The sequence below is a fragment of the Phaseolus vulgaris genome, chromosome 7 (genome assembly GCF_051622355.1).
Source record: "Phaseolus vulgaris cultivar YP4 chromosome 7, ASM5162235v1, whole genome shotgun sequence".
Classification (NCBI taxonomy): domain Eukaryota; kingdom Viridiplantae; phylum Streptophyta; class Magnoliopsida; order Fabales; family Fabaceae; genus Phaseolus; species Phaseolus vulgaris.
Genome location: NC_143504.1, coordinates 41,260,038 through 41,280,537, shown reverse-complemented (window position 1 = coordinate 41,280,537; position 20,500 = coordinate 41,260,038). Strand labels below are relative to the sequence as shown.

The following is a 20,500-nucleotide window of genomic DNA, read 5'->3' as shown; positions in this document are numbered from 1 at the left end:
TTGAAGCTTTAACTATTCCTTTATTTTCTAGTTGCAATTCAATAGCATATTATCAGTTTCAATTTCCAATTTTGCCCCATAATTAATTTGTTTAGTTGTAGGTTCATTTTTGGAGGCTGTAGTTGGAGTATATGACAAAATAAAGGGTTCAAGGTGGTCATCACAACCTTCTGAAAGAAGTTCTTGGGAGCCAGCAATGGATAAAAAAAATTTAGTTTTAATAAAGGTGACATGAATGTAGATATACAATATTTAAGATGAAGGGCTATAACACTTGTTACCTTTTTGAGTTGCTGAATAACTGAGAAAGACTCATCTAACATCCCGGATCAAGTTTGTCTCTATTTTGGTTGTGGATATGTACAAAAGTTGTGCACCCATAATATATAGTCCTACACACGAGTTGGTAAGTCTCGGCGTACCCGCTATCGGGCCGCTATGGGCCGAACCATAATATATAGTCCCACACACGAGTTGGCAAGTCTCGGCATGAGGGGGTGTGTCGAAGATCCCACATCAACTAGAGATAAGGACATCCGATAGTATAAATTGGGTGCAAACCTCACCTTATAAGCCGATTTTATAAGATTGAGTTAGGCTTAAAATCCATTTCTTAATTGATTGAAAATAAACAGACACATCTTTGTTGAAATAATCCCTAGCATTGTTTGACCTAAATATGTTGACCCCAAATTGATTTTGAATCATTGAATGAAAAATGGGAATAACAGTGGTTTTTGTTTAAGCAAATAGAGCCAAGTAACCTTAGTGCAATCGTCAATCGATCTACAAACCAAAGCACCTTGGAGATATTAGGTACAATAGACGGTCCTCATATATCAATATGGATTAATTGGAAAGGTTGAGCTTCTATTATTGCTAATGGGAAAAGATACACAAGTGTGCTTAGCTAATTCACAAGCCTTAGAATGCATGCTTGAGGTATCTAGATATTCAAATAAATGGGGTTTTTGAAATGGTTATAGGTAGTAAAGTCCAATTCTTTCCTTAGCAAGTCCAATCCACTGCCCCGAGTTGTGCTCCTATAAAACACACAAAGATGGTGAAAACATTGCAAAGCAATTCAAGCCATATGTTAGTTTTTTGATGCAGATGAGACTTGTTGAAAGTTTTGGGACATGTAGAACATTTTTAAGAATAAGTTTGGAGATAAATATATATCTCCATATCTTGCAACCTTGGCTAAAGAGGCATTGGCAAGAATAATTTTCTATTGCTTGGAGATGAGGTATAAGAATGGAAGAGTTGAGGCGAGTATGTCATATGATCTGTAGCTCCCGAATCCAGTATCCAAGAGTTTGCACTATGAGACACTCATACAGGAAACATTACCCGAGAAAGCAAGAGAATACAATTAAGAAGGTTTCTGAAGTGTTGCCAGTAGGTCTTCCAGTCTTTTTATCTCTTCAATATTCAATCCTCCCTTTGTTCATTTTGGTTCAGACATCATGGAGATGCAAATCAGCAATTGGTTGTCTAATGGTGATTTTATATAAAAGAAAAAACAGCAATGAAGACCGTTACAATGAAATTGCAGCAATTAAGGCTGCACCCTCTTGATGATAAAATGACAATGAAGGCCACCGTAAGTGGTAAAAGAGAAACCAAGGCTCCAGGAAAACCCTAGAGCTCTAATACCATGTGGAAAAAAAGGTGTAGTCAGTAAACAATAATTATGGAATTACTTTTCTTGATCTCAAAAATATACAATACATTGGTTGTTAAAGGGAAAACAAAATCCTAACTAATAAAGGAAATAAATCTCCTTAAGTAAAGAAAATAAATCTCCTGAAATAAAGGAAATAATTTTCCAGAAATAAAGGAAATAAATCTCTAGACATAGAGACTCAAAATCTGGAGCAAATCTTCCAAATAAATTCTTAATCCTAATCCTTTAAATTTAGGGATTTCTTACAAACAAATCTATTTTTGTTATCCATTCAATTTATATTTATTGTATAATAAATGTACAATATCTACACCCATATTTCAACAATAATACTGTATCCTGTTATTCTTATTTCAAGTCCACTGTTCACGAACACAAAATGAAAAGAAATAAATTTCTTGATATTCCCTTATTTTCATATGTTCCCAAGTATATTTTTATGGAGGAAGATTTTGAATTACAGTATCCTATTTACTCTGACAGATTAGTGGTGCTCCCTGTGAATTTTGGCTATCAATTTTCAAAAAAGTATTTGAACTAAGAAGTGTATACTGCTGCTTTAGGCAAACATCGATTGTTTACTTTTTTGTTACACGCTAACCTAAAATAAAACCAAAATAGGTGAGATTGAGAGTAGGAGTGAAGTTTCAATGTTTGAACTGCTATCTCTAGAATGATATTTTGTTGATCACTTTTAGGTTGGAGAGTTGAGAGAAATTTTCATGAAGGGAAATAATGCAGAGCTGAATTTATATCTGGAATTCGAAGCAAAGGCGGTACTGTTGTTTCTTTTAATTTTCACCGTAGTTCTTGATGGTCTGGTAGTGACTTTTAATTGACATGGATTTGTTATTTATTTGCTGCACAATGAATTAGGGTTTTGGGTTTTGTCCTCCTACTGTGAAGACAAACGAAGATTTGTTGCTATTCTTTAAAGTTTATGATCCGTCTCAGGAAAAGCTGTGGTACTTGCTCTTGCTATTACCTTTTGGAGTGAAGCTACATTTAGTTACTCTAATGCCTTTTCTTTTGTTTTCTCAGGTATGTTGGGAGTCTTTATGTCAAAGGTTATGGGAAGCCCTTGGATATACGGTCAAGGCTAAATCAAATGGCAGGATTTGCTATTGATGAAGAAATTGAACTATTTGAGGTTAGCTTATCTGCATCTCATGTATCATTATCTCTCATTATTGCAATCTAAAGGCAGAGTAAGTATGATTTCGTTATTTTGTTCTCATCCAGGAAATTAAATTTGAACCTCGTGTCATGTGTGAATATGTTGACAAGAATATAGCTTTCATTGACCATCAGGTATAAATTATGTGATTAACTGTAGATTTTTTACTGTGATTTTTAAATATATGCTTTGGTGGTTTATTACAAACAATCATCTCCATCCTAAATTGTGTTGTATTGGGTACTTGATTGCAACTTCTACTTCCTTGTGTTTTTGACAGCTTGAGGATGGTGATATTATTTGCTATCAGAAATTTCCCAAAGATGGAAGTGGCGAGCAGCTTCGCTGTCCCACTGTTTATTCATTCTTGGAATATGTGCATAACCGTCAGGTTTGAAATTTTAAAATAAAAATTATAACTTTTTTATAAATTCTGAAATTTTGGATCCTCAATTTTAGATATTTGGTCTTCTAAGTGCTGATATACTGCAAAAAATATGCTTGTTTAGTATAATGCTGTGACCTTCATCCATTTTTTCAGTTGAAATCTTTACATTTGCACGGATAGCTTGAAAATTCACCTGTTGATCAAGTTTTTGATTGAATCTCCTGATTGAAACATTGGTCGGGTATTTGAAAGCACAAAGGATAGTAATGAATAATCATATTGATAAAACTAAATGTGCATACATTTCTTCTGATTCTAGAATCGAATAGAAAATGTTAAAATTGGAGTGTGGGAGAAGACACACCTAGACTGATTTTTTGTTAGATTTCTATCTCAGTTAGGGTACAATAGTATATAGAGAGAGGTCCGAGCCCAACAACAGAATACGATGTGGATGTAGTTATAACTCAGTACTGCCAGTCTGGCAGTCAGTTAACCAATAGTTACCATTTACAATTAGATGCTAAGCAATGCCATCTGACAGCATTTACTGCAATACTCAACAACATACTTGATTCTTAGAGTAAAAGTATCCTAGTTAGCCTGCATCCTTGCTTTGATGACAAAAGTTTATTTCATATTAAAAATTTTAAGCCAATTTTGTAAAACTAAGCAACACTGAAGGAGGTAAAAATATAGAAAAAGCAAGGAAAAATCTACGGTATACATGGCTGCTATCTTCTACTTTCCCCTTCCTCTTCCATCGTTGCATATCTAGTACAATGGGCTGTGCTGTTCTAGTCATGGTCTTTTTATGTGCAGCTTAAAAAAATCTTGATGTTTTGAATCAGCGAAATGCAGTGCAGGAATAAGCTCCTCTATCATTACTATTTAGTATTAGCCAAAGCATATTTACCATTTCTATTTTAGTCACCTTTCTTTAAACGGGCACATTTGTCAGTAATTTGAAACTAAAATATGAAACTTCTTTTTTTGAAAACTAGAATGTGGCTGAATGTGTTTGCACTGTTTGGATAAAATTTTCAACAAACACATGTAGGAAAAGAAAATAACAAGGTAAAATGATTAAACTTTTCCCATAAATAAATCAAGTTATGGACTTCAAAATTTTATAGAAATTGTCTCATTTAACTTCTTTAAAAATGTTGATTTTAGCGTATGATGCTTAAGTTAAATTTAACTCATGGTTGAAGCTTGATTTTATTGTAGATAATTCAATTAGTGTGGTATATTAGTTAGGTAGTTAGTGGATCTGTTAACTAACTTTTTGTAGTAGTATTATAGTTAGGTATGATGTATACGTAAAAAAAATTTCAGGTTCTTTTTCCCTTTACTTTGTTTTTTTTAGTTTGACTTGTATTTAATCCTTTTCGAGATATATTGAAGTCATTACCGGTTATGGAGGAAGCATAGCAAAAAAAAAAAAAATACAATATATACACACAGATAAATAAAAAATGCAGATCTATAATTACAATGCATAAATAATGAAAACAATCATGCAATTAATAATAATAGTAAGTTGAGAAATTTAAATTAAAATAAACTCAAAGCAAAATCCAACCAAGTTGAACTGCCTTTCTTATAGATGTTGAGGGGTTTTATAGAGGAGTATTGAGTAGAAAAGAACCAAAAAAAAGGACAAAAAAGGGAATGGAAGAATAAGAGCAGAACCAACTAACTAATGAGGTAATAGAAAAAAGAATAAAAGTGAGAACCTTATATTTTGGCTGTTTCGCGAAGGTTAGCTTAGTTCTTTTTTCTATTTATTTTGGGTTTTTTCTCCAACATTCCCATAAATTCTTCTCACTCACATTATATAAGAAATTACCAATGTGTTCCTATCGTAACACCTCATAATCAATTCAAAACTATATTTTGGAATGTAATCTTAGTTTTGGATAACACAATCTATAATTATCCAAAATATATTCTTGTAATCCGGAATCTCGTAATCCTAATCCTAGATTACGTAGCCTGGAATATTGTTCCGGTTGACCTAATTTGAATGTTGAGTTACATAATCTGAAATATATCCAAATATATTATGACAAGGGTATCTTAATCATTTTGTATAATATGAAGGCGGGAAAAGAAGAAACTATAGAGGTGGAAGAAGAAATACCCCAATTTCGTTTTTGTTTTTAAATCTATTGGGTTAGTCAGGTTAAAGGACACACAATAGCTAGCGCCACGCTGTGGTGGCTGGCGATAAATACGCTGCTGATGTTAGCAAGTATAATTTTGAAAGTTTGCATTCCTCATAATTCAATACATGCATTTGACAGACTCTGGTTACTAATTTCCTTATAGAATTTTTCCACATGGTGGTATTTGAATTGTCCACTATCATATATTGGCTTATTTTGGAGATCTCTGATAATTGTTCAGAACAGATTGGTTGACTTGACTTTATTGTTCTATGTAATCTTGATGTTGAATGTGTGATGTTTTATTGCACATGGTTAGATTAATTGTCTGCTGCATATTTCTTTAAGTGAAACGAAAGCTACCTGCTTATAGGATTTCTTAAAAGAAATTCTTGGAGAAATAGAAATAATATTGCAAAAATAATTTTTGGTCTTGGAGACTAGTTTTCCGTGGCACATTGTTTCAACTCCTTTTCATTATACTACGTTCATTGATTTTCAGGTTGTACGCTTCCGATTTTTAGAGAAACCCAAAGAGGATGAATTCAGTCTTGAGTTGTAAGTTTCTTTTGTACATACAATTAATTTTGTATCTTAATTAATATTTTGAGTTTCAAGTGCCAGTTAAAAAGTTGTTTGCACAAATAAACCTTCACAAGTAGCCATGCAACCTTGATTTGATGACCTTTTCTCATTGATGAAGATATATGGACCTTTCTTGTAATTAAATTATATTTGATGATCCGTATGCATTCCGTGATCATATAGGTCAAAGCTTCACACATATGATGATGTTGTTATTAAGGTTGCTCAACATCTTGGCTTGAGTGATTCTTCTAAAATCAGACTTACGTCTCACAACTGCTACTCCCAGCAACCTAAATCACTGCCTATAAAGTATCAAGGAGTTGAAAATTTGTCTGACATGCTGATTCACCTCAATCATGTATTATTTTAAGTCCAAATCTTTCTCGATAAAAATATTTTAAAATCCTTGCAATTTGCATGACTTCCAAATGGCTGTCTGTTTTACTTATGCTCCTGGTATCATAATTATTTTTTTTTTGTAGATTTCTGATATACTATACTATGAAATATTGGATATCCCTCTTCCAGAATTGCAAAGCCTAAAAACTCTTAAAATTGCTTTCCATCTTGCTACGAAGGATGAAGTGAGTATACTTAGTGGTTTTGTGCTCGTTTTTTTTAATGTACTGTATTATATTAAGTTTTATACGTTATAATTCCTCAGGTGGTCATTTCTACTGTTAGATTACCAAAACAGAGTACAGTGGAAGATGTACTGAATGATATCAAGTCAAAGGTAAACCTTATAATTAAAGTTGATACATTATCTTGTAAGCTGTTTTTGATTATGGTGACTTAAAGACATATTGACATGCTGGCTTGTATGCCCAATTCAACTATCTTATTTCACAACGAATGTGAAGGTTGTCAAACTTGAGAGTTAACTAAAACTCAATTTGTAGTTTCAACTTGTATACTTGTGAGAGTTTACTTAATTTAAAAAATAATATTAAAAATTCTATTAGTGACATATATGTGTAACATACTATTCTTAATACAACAAACCCAACCTAATGAGCAATAAGTTTGATCAAAATGCTCAAATTACCTAAGGGTAAGTATTTAAATTGGTTGGCTCGATTTGAATTCTTGGGGCTCATGCTTGTGAACGCTTCCAGTGTACAAAATTCTTGGTAAGAAGGTGGATACTTTGGGGAACAAGTTGACATTCGGGACCAAGAATCGAAAGTGGGATGGTCTAGTGATTACGAGAAAAGGTTGAGACAGAGATGTACTGAATGCAATAGATTTTTCTATGTTTGAAAAAGAGCTTTATCTCACGAGGAGACAATCTTATGTGTTGCAGGGTGAAGGAGGAAACACATTTTCATCTGGGTAGTCTTGCAAAGTAGGCTTATCCTAACTCAGTCCTACAAACCGACATGTAGGACTATTCCCACTTGTATATTGAATTTTGGTACTATCTCTAGCAATTTGTGACTTCCTAATTCACCCCCCGCGTCCAACACTATTGGGCTTGATACATGGATAACATGGTAAGTGACCCTTTTAATGGATCTATGATACACACTGATACTATATTGCAAAGCGGGATTAACCTAACTCAACCTTACGAAATTGGCTTGAAGATTGAGAGGGGGTCATCCCTGTGGATGGTGCAATGTTGGAATAAAGATGGAAGGAACATCCAGTAACCAAAGAGGTTTGGGTTTCAACAAGATGATCAACCCATGAACATAATATTCATTTTATCCTAAGTAAACGTATGGGTTGTTTAGTTATGCCTGAGTTATTCTCCCCAAGCATGTTGAATAAGCTTTTGTTGGTAGAACTGTCAAATTGGTTGTTTGGAGGATTGTATAGGAGACACTATTAGAATGAAAACTTCACCTAGAATTTGTGAGCATGGGAGGGAGAAGGAAGCAGGGATAATATGAAATTCACACCAAAGGGGTAAAGGAAGGAATTGGAATTTTGTAGAAATAAATTATTTCTATCTAATGTTGAATGGTTTCCAGGTCACCATCTAAGTAATGAATCTGTCCCCCGAGTATAGTCTAAACCTGTCCCAATTTGACGGGGAATCCACAGATTGACTAGGTACGAGTCTGGGTAATACCCGATTTTTTAAATTGTATGGGGACGTGGATAGGTATGTACATATTCGTCCTGTCCCCATTCAAATACCCATCCTTGTCCTCATACCCATCCTCGTTTTAAATTACTAAAATATCTTTATTTTATTAGGTATTATAAAAACTTATATTAACTTTTCTTTGGCCTTTAGTTTCATAAATTATTTTTAAGTCATATTTGATCATTTTTTCTCTTTTTTATAATTATTTAATCTTTATCTAAAAGAATAGAGAAAGTTGATTGTTATAACTAGCATCCCCCCCTTAAATTAATGGTTTAGGATACACCATTAATTTATGTGACAAATTAGAAAACGGGCCAGCAGTTAATGGTTTGGTGAAGATATCCGTGATCCCTGCAGTTTCTTTTGTTGAATAACATCTCTAACAAAATGAAGATATAATTCAAAATGTTTGGTCTTGGAGTGCATGATTGGATTGGATGCAAGAAGAACAGCGCCAAGATTATCAGATCGAATGGTGGGAAGAGTAGGAGGAAGACGAAGTTCGGTGAGTAGATTTTGTATCCACTTGAGTATTCTGCTTAAGGGTCACAGCAATACTGCGATATTCTGCTTCTGTAGAGCTGCGAGAAACAACCTTTTGTTTCTTTGAAAGCCAAGTAATAGGATTTGATTCGAGGTAGACAACAAGGCTTGAAGTTGATTTCCTATCATCAGGATCAAAGCCCCAATCGACATCAGCAAAGGCATTTAGCGTGAGTTGAGATAGGCGTTGAAGATGAAGACCATGAGTGGTAGTGCTAGCTAGGTAGCGGAGAATGCGTTTAACAGCATTCCAGTGGTGATGTTGGGGGTTGTGCATGAAATGACACGCTCTATTGGCGCTATAGGCAAGTTTTGGACGAGTGATTGAAGCGAACCAACCACGGTTTGATAGAGAGAAGGATCATCTACAACACTGGTAGCGTCTTTTGTTAGGCAAGAGGTGGAGAGCATTGGTGTAGGTTGAGGCTTGGAGGAGAGCATGTTGGTTTTGTGAAGAAGATCCAGAATGTATTTGGTTTGAGAGAGATGTAAGCCACCATCCAATGTCCAAGTAGCTTCAACACCCAGGAAATAGTGAAGAGTGTCGAGGTTCTTTAAGGCAAAATGCTGATTGAGGGAGTGGATCAGACGTTGAATGGCAGTGTTAGAGTTCCCTGTAGTAAGAATATCATCAACGTAAATTAGGATGAATAGAGTGATATTATTGTGGAAGTGAAGAAAAAGGAAGGTGTCACTTTTGGTGGGATTAAAACCAAGCGAGATTAAAATGGCACTTAGCTTGTGAAACCAAGTTCTGGGTGGCTGTTTCAACCCGTAAAGAGCTTTGGTAAGTTTGCAAACAGTGTTGGAGTCACCAGTTTCAAAGCCAGGAGGTTGGACCATGTAGACAGACTCCTCCAGGTCACAGTACAAAAAAGCGTTGTTAATATCAATTTGATGGACAAACCAATTTAATTGAAGAGCAAGAGTGAGGATAATACGTATGGTGACATGCTTTATAACAGGAGTAAATGTTTCAAAGTAGTCAAAACCTGGTTGCTTATGAAATCCTTTGGCGACGAGGCGAGCTTTATTTTGCTGAAAGGAGCCATCGACATTGTACTTGATTTTGAAAATCCATTTGCAACCAATGGGTTGAATGCCAGGAGGAAGAGAGGTGAGAACCCATGTTTTGTTGGTAGTTAGAGTCGCAATTTCTTTCTGCATGGCAAAAAGCCATCGGGGAAGATGTAAGGCTTCTTTGGTGGATTTGGGAAGGGTCAAAACATGTGTTGCAGTAAAGGCACGTGGTTGAAGTAAAGCTGCCTTCGCTTGTGTAAGCATAGGGTGAGAGATTTGAGGCACATGATTGGGTGGAGTCAAAGCAGGGGAAGACGAGTCAGATTGAGAGGATATAGATGCAGAAGAATCATGAATGTCTTGTGGGGAACCAGGTGCTGGTTGAGAAATGAAAGCAGGTAATTGCTGAAAAACAGTTAGAGTGGGTGAAGGGGAGGAGGGGCTATTAGTGGGTGAAGAAACAGAGGAAAAAGGTTAGGTAAAACACCATAAGTTTCATTAAAGGTAACATGACGAGTAATATACATACGCTCTGTAGGAGAGAGACACATGTATCCTTTGTGATTAGAGGCATAGCCAAGAAACACATAAAGATGAACGAAAACTAATTTTATGTTTATTATATGGGCGAAGAAGAGGATAACAAGCCCATCCAAAGATTTTGTAAAAGGAGTAATCGGGGTGTGTGTTAAACAAGAGATAATACGGGCTTTGATTGTTTAAAATAGATGTGGGTAAAACATTTATAATAGAAACAGCAGTAGTAAAAGCGTAGCCCTAGAAATGCATGGGTAAATTAGAACGAGCAAGTAAAGTCAATCTTATATCAACAATATGCCTATCCTTCTGTTCAACCGAACCATTATGTTCATGGGTGTGAGGGCAAGTTAGACGATGAGTTATGCCATTAGATGAAAGAAAAGATTTAAAATAGAGAAACTCTTTTCAATTGTCAGTTTGAATGCTTAAAAGTAGAAAACCAGTTTGTTTTTCAACATATAATTTGAAAGATTTAAAAACAGTGAGTGCCTGTGATTTAGTATGAATTAAATAGAACCAAAAATATCTAGTGTAGGCATCCACAAAAGAGATATATTAACTAGCACCATTAGTTGCAAGGGTAGCAAACGGCCCCCAAATGTCAATGAAAACAAGTTGTAAAAGGTTTAGAGTATATAGTTTGAGAAGCAGTAAAAGGGAGTTGATGGGACTTGCCAACAACACAAGATTCACAGAATAGGTATATTACAAATCTTCATAATTTGATGAATCCCTCTTGGTTGGGCATGACCAAACCTGGAGTGGTAATGGCAGTAGTGTATGCAGAATAAGGTGCAATTTGAACAAGATTTGGAAACATATAAAGACCATCTTTAAGCTTGCCTTGAAGCAGAATTTCGTTGGTTCCCTAACGTTTAACAAGACAAACATCAGCAAGGAACTCAAAAAATACGGGATTATCATGTGCAAACCTAGAAACACTCAACGGATTTTTAGATATAGTAGGAACATGCAGAAGATGTTGTAAAGAAAAAGTATTATGGGTATTAAGATCAGTATAAGTGGCAGAGCCAATAGATGTAATAGGGAGCTATGAACCATTACCTACAACAACCTTTTTCGAACTTGTGTAAGGAGTTGTGCTTGAAAGATTGTTGCTGTGAGCAGTGAGATGATGTGAGGCACCACTATCAAGATACCAAAGAGGGTCATGTAGAGTATTGGGGGTTCCGAGGATCGAAGGTTCATCATCACTAAGAGATGTAGAAAAATGGGCAGTGTTAGCAGTAACTTGAGAGGGAGTGGAAGAATCAAACCTGTGCCAACAATGAAGGGCAGTGTGCCCATATTTTCCGCAAATTTGACATTGCACCCGAGACGAAGATGAGTTAGATGGCATCTTGGTGAAGTTCTTGGATGTTGGAAAGCGTGGTTTAGAATAAAAGCGTTGTTTTCCAGGACCAGAAGGGTTTAACTTGCTGTCTCCAGACTAGGAAATTGTTTTCAGTGGTGGATGATGAGGCCATTTTTGGCTCTGGATACCATAAAAGAATAGAGAAAGAACAAAAGATTTAGAGGAGAGAATAAGAGAAAAGAGAGAACTATATTATTCAGGCTAACTGAACTTGTATTTAGAACAGAAAAGACTGGGTATTAATAGTACCCAGTGCTGCATAGAATACAGGTAAAACAGTTTTGACTGTTATAACTAACATTATCCAATTGTTAATTTGATACTCTCTTTTTATATTTATACAACTACATTTTTGTTTCTTGACATTTGATATTGGAGAAAAGAAAATGTGTATTCTTTTGAAAATGAATACTTGATAATATTATGTTTTTTGTTTTGACTTTTAATTTTTGCAAAAAATTATTTAATTAATATTTGGAACAGGAAGGGGCGGGTATAGGCGTGAATGGGGATGGGGATGAATTTTTACTTCGGCAATAGAAATGGGATAGTCAAACCCGCACCCGTCCCGCCTCGCTGCCATCCGTAGCAGGCACTCCCTTAGTTTGTGTTTGATGCTGGAGTCATAATTATTTTGGAACTGTAGTGGTGAGGTTGCGTAGCTTGTACTCTTACTATTTCTGTTATGGCACCATATGCAGCCAGTTATATTAATTGTATACAAGTTGGCAACCTGATATTATAAAATGATAGTTTACCTATCTGCTATATGTTCAGGCGTAGGGAGTAATGTCCTTAACCTTGAGGTCAAGGTCAATGTTTAAGAAGGCAGTATTGTTAGGATGCTCCCTGTTAGTTGGGCCTTGTAAGTTGAGAGTAAACCTTATAATCTGTTAGAATACTTGTATGTAATTTGTTAAGCTGTTATAAATAGTCAAAAAATTTAAGAGAATTTTGTTGGTGGGAATACGTTTTGGGAATACGTTTTGACAAGGCTCTTGAATTCCTTGGAGATCGTTCATTCATTCTTCTAGGTTTTACCCTTGCCCATTTTGCTATCATACTGCAATTAGGGATTTAATGGATAAAATCTCTTTTCATTCTAGTTTTTTTATTTAATTTCTATCAATTGATATTATAGTCATCTCAGCGGGAGCTATTCCAATTGGCTGCAGGATGCAGTTGTCTTGTTAATCATGCTTCAATCCATTGAACAATGATACTTAATTTTAGCAGTCACAAGGGGGTTTCATTGAGAACAAGTTCAATCTTTGTCGGAGGGGGGTGTATTGATACATACCCATTACTTGTTAGTTAAGTGTCTCTCTGTGAGGGAATTAGTTGGGCAGACAGAGATAGTAGAAGAAAAGAAATTTAAAGAAAGGAGGTTGAGAGAGAAATGAACTTATCATTTGAGAAAGTATTTGACTCTTCATAGTGAGGACAGTTCTGGTCTATTGGATGTCTAGGGATGCTACGGCATTTGCCAAGCAATTGGTATTTTTCTTTAGACAATGAACCAGTTCTATCAACTACACACCAGACTTTTAGGATTCTTTGATGTATAATAGGTATGGTTCTGATGGAAAATAAGAACATTCAAATTCTCAGTATCTAAATTTAACAAGTGTACTGAATTCCTAAGTTAGACATTATCCTTGATACACCTTGTATACTTCACTCAGCTAGCCGTACTTCTCTCATGCAACTCAAATTTATGAAGCCTTATTCTCCTTGTGATGGCGAGACTGTTTGATAGTGCTAGAAGGGTGTTTCTTTTATCTAATCAAATGTTGTTATCATCCTTTAGATTAGTTCATATTGTTTTTAACTGGATTTAACTATCCTCTTGTCTATTTGAAGGAAACATTTTTTTATATTTTACCGTTGCATTCCTTTGGAAGTATTTGTTGAGCTCTTGTATTTTATGCTATATGAAATGTAATGGAATTAATATTGTGTTATGTGAAATAGGTGGATTTATCTCATCCTGATGCACAACTGAGATTGCTTGAAGTTTTCTATCACAAGATATACAAGGTGCTGAGTCAGTCATATACTTTTTGTTTTCTTAGTTCAAATGCTAGTCGTACAAGCATGATTTCCTTGAGTTGACTAATTTTGTTGGCGTTCAATGTGATGAGGGAAAAAAATCAATTCATCTGCATCACTCTCTCATATGCCATTATGCAATGTAGCCTTATTGTTGATAACTGTTATAAAAATTCATATATACTATTATCCTATTAATTACTGGCTTGCCTCATAAATCTCTTGGTGGCCAGCTAAAAGTTGCTCATTTTGTCTTGAAATTAAGATTTCACATTACTGATATTTCTCAATATTAATGAGAATGAAGTTTGAAATGTTCAGCTCCAAGTAATTTATGTGCAGGATAAGGAAAATTTGTTGGCATATAAGTTTGTTTTTGTTTTTGGGAGTAAAAAATAGAATTTTGTTTACAACATTTGTTAAGTTCTTCTTTATTTATGAAGTTTCAAATTGGATAGCTGTAAAACTCATAAACCTTTTGCAGATTTTCCTGCCGAGTGAAACAATTGAGAATATTAATGATGAATATTGGAAGTTAAGAGCGGAGGAGGTAAAGATTTGTTAACTTTTTTATATTTATTTTTATAATTAGTATTCAAATACAACATCTTGACCAGGGAGATACTATTTTGGACGTGATAGACATTGTTTCAGCTCTTGTCAACCTTCACTTGTTTTACAAGAATGTGTTGATATTGAAAGAAAAAGAGTATCAAAGGTCCCATTTTTTTTTAAAAAATTTTCAATGTAATTTAAGACATATTTGAAATGCTTAACCTCTAAGCAACATTGGCCTTTGGAAGGATGATAATTTAGTTCTTGATTGACACAATTAATAAAGGTTAAGACCATATTTTAGTTTTCCTTGAAGACCATGACTGGTTTAAGCTAAATAGTATGAAATGTAACTGTCATTTAACATTCCATTTCCTTAATGTTTAGCCACCCTTGACCACTAGGACAAGAAAACAAATCTAGTACACTACTACAAAGTGTTTTTTATTTTTATTATAAATATCATGGAGTTTATGTATGAGAAAAATGTATCGACAATAGACATGTATTTGTAAACTAAAAGATTGGGTTGGGTTGTAGCATGATTGTCATGTTTTGAGTAGTGCCTTTTGGATTTTTCCATGAGAAACCCTCTTGATCATATCTCTTTAACATTGAAATAATAAATTTCAGCTTAAATACGATTTTAGTCTCTCAAATTTGGGTAATCTTTTGTCCCTCAAATTAAAAATTGACTTCGTAGTCCCTTGATTCAGAATTTTTTTGTCTTTTAGTCCCTCTTGTTAGTCAGAGACACTATGGATGGTAGTTTTGAATTTTTCGATTTGTGGTGGTTTTTGACTATTGTAATTTAGTTTGGTAATTTAATTGTTAAAACAATTTATGGATGTTGTTAAAGCAGGGGCACATATCCTTTCTCCGCATGATCTCTTTCCCTCAAAATCAAATGTAGAAATAATTAGAACTTCAAATCCCGAAAGCCCAAAATAAGTTCCAAACAGGTTATATATTAAGATATATTGGAAAACCGCCTTAAATTGCGATCTAAGTTGCAATCTTTTTGGGGGTTACTAAATTACATCCTCAAAGTTTAGTCACACATCCACTAGTGATATGACTTAATAGAGTATGTAAGTGGGTTGTTATTAGAGTAATAAAGAGTTATTCTCTCAAGTTTTTAATCTGACTGTTTATGCCAATTTACTATAGGTTTTTAATCAATTTGTTAGGTTGTTAAACAATTGATTTCTTTGTAAGCTAACTGGTCTATTCCACATCAAAACAAGTGTATTAGCTTCCCTTCTACTCTTTCTATGCAGTATATATTTGATCTCTTTAGTTGAAGAGAATTAAAAATCAATAAGTTGAAGAGAACTCTTTGTATGTGTTTCTTTCACCATGTAGATGCTATTTAATTTTGGATTTCTCCTCCTTGAATTCCTCTTCAAGCATGAGAGCTTTATCTAAATCTAAAAGAGTGAGTTTTTCAGCATCTAAAAGATTAAGTATAGGTCTTTCTCTGTCAATGTTTTCCTGAATCTAGTCAACTGTAGTCAAAGCAGCAGCAACATTACCTAAGACATCTCTATTCCATTGAATACGCCTAGTCTTAACCTCCTTAAGCTTTTGAGAGAGAACAAACATAGGACAACCATACCTTTTAGTCTCCGTGCAATGCATCATGAATCACATCTTGACAATCTGGATGTTTAGACCACATCGAAAGAAACCTGAAAGGGGATTTTACCTTAGCTTGATCATCCACTTCAAACAGAAGAAAATGGTGATCAAGTTTAACTATATAGAAAACATTACATGAGACAAAAGATCAGAAACTTATAAAAATTATTATTACAAACAACCCTGTCCAGCTTCTTATTAGTCCTAGAATCCCCAATGTGACCATTGATCGGCTCAAGTAAACTGACTTCCAGGTGAAGGCAAGTAATTGAAAGAATTCTGATCAGAACAATCCTGGAATTCCCTGCAACCCAAGGGAGATGGATAAATTTTACCTCTATATTGATGACACCCAAGCACAACAGTAAAATCACCAATAAAGGACCGTGGAGCTGAAATCTGAATAGCTCTGACACACAAATGCCCTATAAGCCACGTTTAAAAGAAAAAGAAACTTGTTGTGTAGAAGAACTAAGGATGGCTGAATTAATATCTTTACCAACACCCAAGAGAGGGAAGATCTTTTTGATTTTGTGCAAAGAACTTAAGATGTAAGGATTCCCAAAAACTTAAGAGAGATATGAATCTTTATAGAAGGTTCAGCCACAGGATGAAAATCTAGTTTATGAAGAAGACAAATTATTGAGTATCCTCTTTGCTCTAGGTTGAGCCAGACTCCTTATGTTCCATAATAGCATCATAAGATAACAAAAAAAAAACAATCGAAAAAGATTTCATTGCTTCTAACTATCAAAAGCCATTTTGGACTGAGTTGTCGGACCAAGATTAGTGTCTCTTTGCCCAGATAATAACACCGGTGGTGGTTTTGAAACAAAAACTGCAAGTAGCAGCCTTTTTAATATCGATATCCAAAATTGTAAGAATTATCTTTTCTTCATCTTTTTGAATTTATTATTTTATATCATAAAAAAAATTAGCCTGTGACTTGTGTCAAGAAAGACTTACCTGATGAGCATGTTAATAAAATAGAAAATTTTACCCATACTTTATATTTTCATTGATAGCTTTGCAATTCCATTAATTCTAATTTTGTAAAGTCCCTAAAGTTCAGTTTTCATTTTGTAATAGTAGCCACTGCAATGTGTCATTGCGCCTCCTTGTTTATGATGAGCACATGATGGTGCAGTTTTTTGTTGCCTTCATCATGGCCAGATGTCATCACAGCTGTTAATCTCTATGTGGCTAAAATCTCACTTTACCCTTAAGTTATGTTCTGTGGCTTCCGCCAATTCTCTTAGGGTTAATTTCTGTTGGTTTCTCGCTTGTTTTCTGTTGCCAAAGGCTTTCAGAGTTTGAAAACCATCCCTGTAGAAGAATTTTATTAGACAATTGCACCTATGTTACGGGCTTCACAAAAAACCCCCACTTCTTGCAGCCTACCATTTTTTGAGCCCAAACTCTAGCTATCATCCAATGATAGTCTTCCAACTCCACCTGTTTTGGCAAATATAATTTGTTCCATGAGTCAGACTTTAGTACTTGACAGGTCTGTGCCCTGTTGTCTCTCTTTTTCTTTAGCTGTGACTTCTTTACTATGTTCTCACTTGATTCTTGTTTCCTGTGTCCTGCTGCTTCTGTCCCTCTATATGTATCTTCAATTTAGTGTTCACACGTGTAAATTGTAGTATAAATTATTTGCAATTGTGTCCATAATCTCTAGGTATAGTGGTTGTGCCACTGTCACAATCCTGCCTTGTTAGTTTGTTGTCAGCCACACTGCACAACTATCCATGATTGACTGTGAATTTATAATTATGTGTTTTGTTATTGTGACATGCTGTTAATTTTTTAGTTCATGATTCCTCGTCATTTTGGTTTCTCATTACGAATATAATATTCTTTTGTACTATTGAAGATTCCTGAAGAAGATAGAAATCTTGGTCCACTGGATCGATTGATCCATGTTTATCATTTCTTTGAAGATACTGCTCATAAGTATTTGGTAAGATCAAATCTATGGTATTGTTATAATTTCTCAGTGCTTTTTCAGTCCGAATATAATTTTTTCCAGTAATTGAATCATATTTTTGCTGTGATACATTTCTTTACAAACTCTTTTTTCCTGTAACTTACAAAATTTGCAGCAAATTCATAATTTTGGGGATCCTTTTCTATTTGTTATCCATGGTGGTGAGACATTAGCTGATGTCAAATTGCGGTTACGGAAAAAGCTTCAAGTTCCAGATGCAGAGTTTTCAAACGTATGTATGAATGTGTTATTCAATTATCTGCACTACATTTTAGGCATTTTAAAGCTTGGTCAACTTTTTTATGATATATTGACGCATATTAATAATTATGTACAATGTTCGATTTGTTTTTCTGCTTGTAGTTAAACTACTGTCCTGCTTCAATTACTTCTCTGGATGTAGAGTTAACAAGGTTTTATTTCATAACTGATATATTTTTATCCATGATGTTTGTCTTTCCAGTGGAAGTTTGCATTTGTGTTACATGGTCGTCCTGAATACCTACAAGATTCTGATATTATCTGTGCTTGTTTTCAGGTCTGTCAATATTCTCTTTCTCTTATGTGATTTTTCATTTTGGTTTTGAAGCCTAAGGCTGTCAATGGAATCTGTTTAGGCTTATTGTTTGACTTCTACATGATTAAGTTACTACAAATTTGAATTGTTTGTTTGTTTAGAGAAGGGATGTTTTTGGTTCTTGGGAGCAATATCTTGGACTGGAACACACTGACAGTGCTCCAAAAAGGTCTTACGCAGTTAACCAGGTAAACGCTGGGGACTGGCTTCTCTCTTTCTTTTGGGAGATTGCCCAAAGTAGCTGTGTAGATGGTATATGCATTCTGTCTTAAATAAAAACAAAACCTTAAAATGTGGATCCATAATGCAGTCATTCAAAGTTTAAGGTAGATAAAACAAAAATATATACAATTTATAAAGAAAAAATGGCATTACTTCTATGTATGGTTAATTGATTATATTCTATTACTTCTAATCTCTAAGAAAATATAGCAACATAGAATTAGACTTCTCTGAAAACAGTTCAGTTGGTTACGCTGTGAGAGCAGTCTTGAAAATATTTTAGAGAAAAGTGAACGGAAGAAGGCAAGTTATATGTTCTAATATTACATTTCTTTTTCACTCTCCCCTTTAAACTCTGACATGACTCTATACCTTTTTCACATTAGTATTGGACATACTTGCTGGGAAAATTGGAGAGCCATACCTCAATGCTCATCTTTTGTCTCTGAAATAGTCCTAGTTGATGACGTTAGAGGAGCTAATTCTCAGATTAAGTTGAGAGGAAGTTTAGAATCGTACGGTTTCACTAAATAGATGTAACCAAGGTATATGCAGTGTAAGATCGGGCCAAGGCTTGAATCCGCAATGTTTTTTGTGTTGAAACTGGGGACACACTAAATCACAAGTTCCATGGTTTAATTATCTTGAATCCATTTTTCAAAGTGATGGGGATATTAATAAGAATGTTACACAAGATGCAAGTTGAGTGAATGAAATTGTGTAAATATAGCACATACTGAACATGAGGAAAAGTTAAACCACACATATGCCAATGATTGTAACTTTTAATAGGATTAAGCTAGTTGCCAGTGCAAAATTGTTATTATGGCAGTATCTTCAGGTGTTTTGGGTGAAATGAATGAAGAATACTTGAAAGAATTAGACATACTCTAAAATAAACAATATAAGATAATTTAATCTTTAACACAGACATGAGTCTTTAGTTCCTACCTATAGCTCCATGGTATATCTTTGCTCTTACTGAAACATTCATAGATGAATTTTATTTAATATTTATATGTACAACTTGATTATACAATTGGAATGAAAATAAGTTATTGCATTTGCACTGGATATCCAAATGTAACAACGGCTGAATACAAGTCACTGAAAATAATTTTATGCGCAGGTTCCAGCAGTCTACAACGATCATTTCTCAATTTTGCAGAACCGTCACACAATTGAGAAGCCTGTAAAAATCTACAACTAATGAATCTATGAATCAGTATATAATAGCTTATGGCAGTGACACTTGCAGTTTTATGAAGTGATAACAGTAGTGTAGAGTCAATCTTGCCAATTTTATAGCTTCATTACTTTACTTAGAGGGATAGGTGTACAGTTTTTATCTGTCTTTCCTGGTGGTTAAACCTCAATCACTCCTTGTCTTTTTGGTTTTAATTCCTTGTAAATAATAAATAATAAGTTTTTGGGTTGGATTTTTGTATATAATTATAGGTATACTTAACTTCTGCACCTTCTATTACATTACAGGCTTGTATGTTCAGACTCACCTGTAACATTTTTCAACAAACTAAGTTAGACCCCTTGATGGTTTCACCCAAATCCTTTCTAAGAAAAGAAAAAAAGCATTACACTTAATGCAATTTTTTTAAGATAAAAGTGTAGTTTTAACATAATTTATCACAAATAAGTTTTCCATGTTTTCTAAAAGAATTCTATTCAACATACATTATAATAACCTTTGGAAACACAACTTAATTTATTTCACATTTAAAAATTATTATCCTAATTTTTACCAATTTTAACTTTTTTTTCAATTCATGTGAAAAATTGAGAAGTTATTTTTACACAACGAATTACAAAGCATGTACAATAAGAGCATAATTTGAATAGCATTTTAAAAGCT

General features: G+C 34.3%; 1 protein-coding gene across 12 annotated transcripts in view; it reads left to right on the top strand.

Moving 5' to 3' along the window:
- The window catches only part of LOC137828466 (ubiquitin C-terminal hydrolase 13), a 33,086-nt gene extending 12,984 nt beyond the window's left edge, over window positions 1–20,102 (top strand). For 11 of the 12 annotated variants that reach the window (XM_068635063.2, XM_090304531.1, XM_090304537.1 and 8 more), the window contains 16 exons: window positions 2,389–2,466; window positions 2,567–2,655; window positions 2,732–2,840; window positions 2,933–3,001; window positions 3,148–3,258; window positions 5,929–5,984; window positions 6,195–6,372; window positions 6,497–6,598; window positions 6,679–6,750; window positions 13,568–13,633; window positions 14,130–14,195; window positions 17,718–17,804; window positions 17,947–18,063; window positions 18,295–18,369; window positions 18,510–18,596; window positions 19,760–20,102. In XM_068635063.2, coding sequence (XP_068491164.2) covers window positions 2,389–2,466; window positions 2,567–2,655; window positions 2,732–2,840; window positions 2,933–3,001; window positions 3,148–3,258; window positions 5,929–5,984; window positions 6,195–6,372; window positions 6,497–6,598; window positions 6,679–6,750; window positions 13,568–13,633; window positions 14,130–14,195; window positions 17,718–17,804; window positions 17,947–18,063; window positions 18,295–18,369; window positions 18,510–18,596; window positions 19,760–19,840 — 1,443 coding nt within the window. In that variant the 3' untranslated portion in view covers window positions 19,841–20,102. Of the gene's footprint in view, window positions 1–2,388; window positions 2,467–2,566; window positions 2,656–2,731; window positions 2,841–2,932; window positions 3,002–3,147; window positions 3,259–5,928; window positions 5,985–6,194; window positions 6,373–6,496; window positions 6,599–6,678; window positions 6,751–13,567; window positions 13,634–14,129; window positions 14,196–17,717; window positions 17,805–17,946; window positions 18,064–18,294; window positions 18,370–18,509; window positions 18,597–19,759 lie in introns of those variants that run through there. The other variant, XR_016523092.1, reaches the window with a different exon arrangement.
- Window positions 20,103–20,500: the final 398 nt, after the last annotated feature.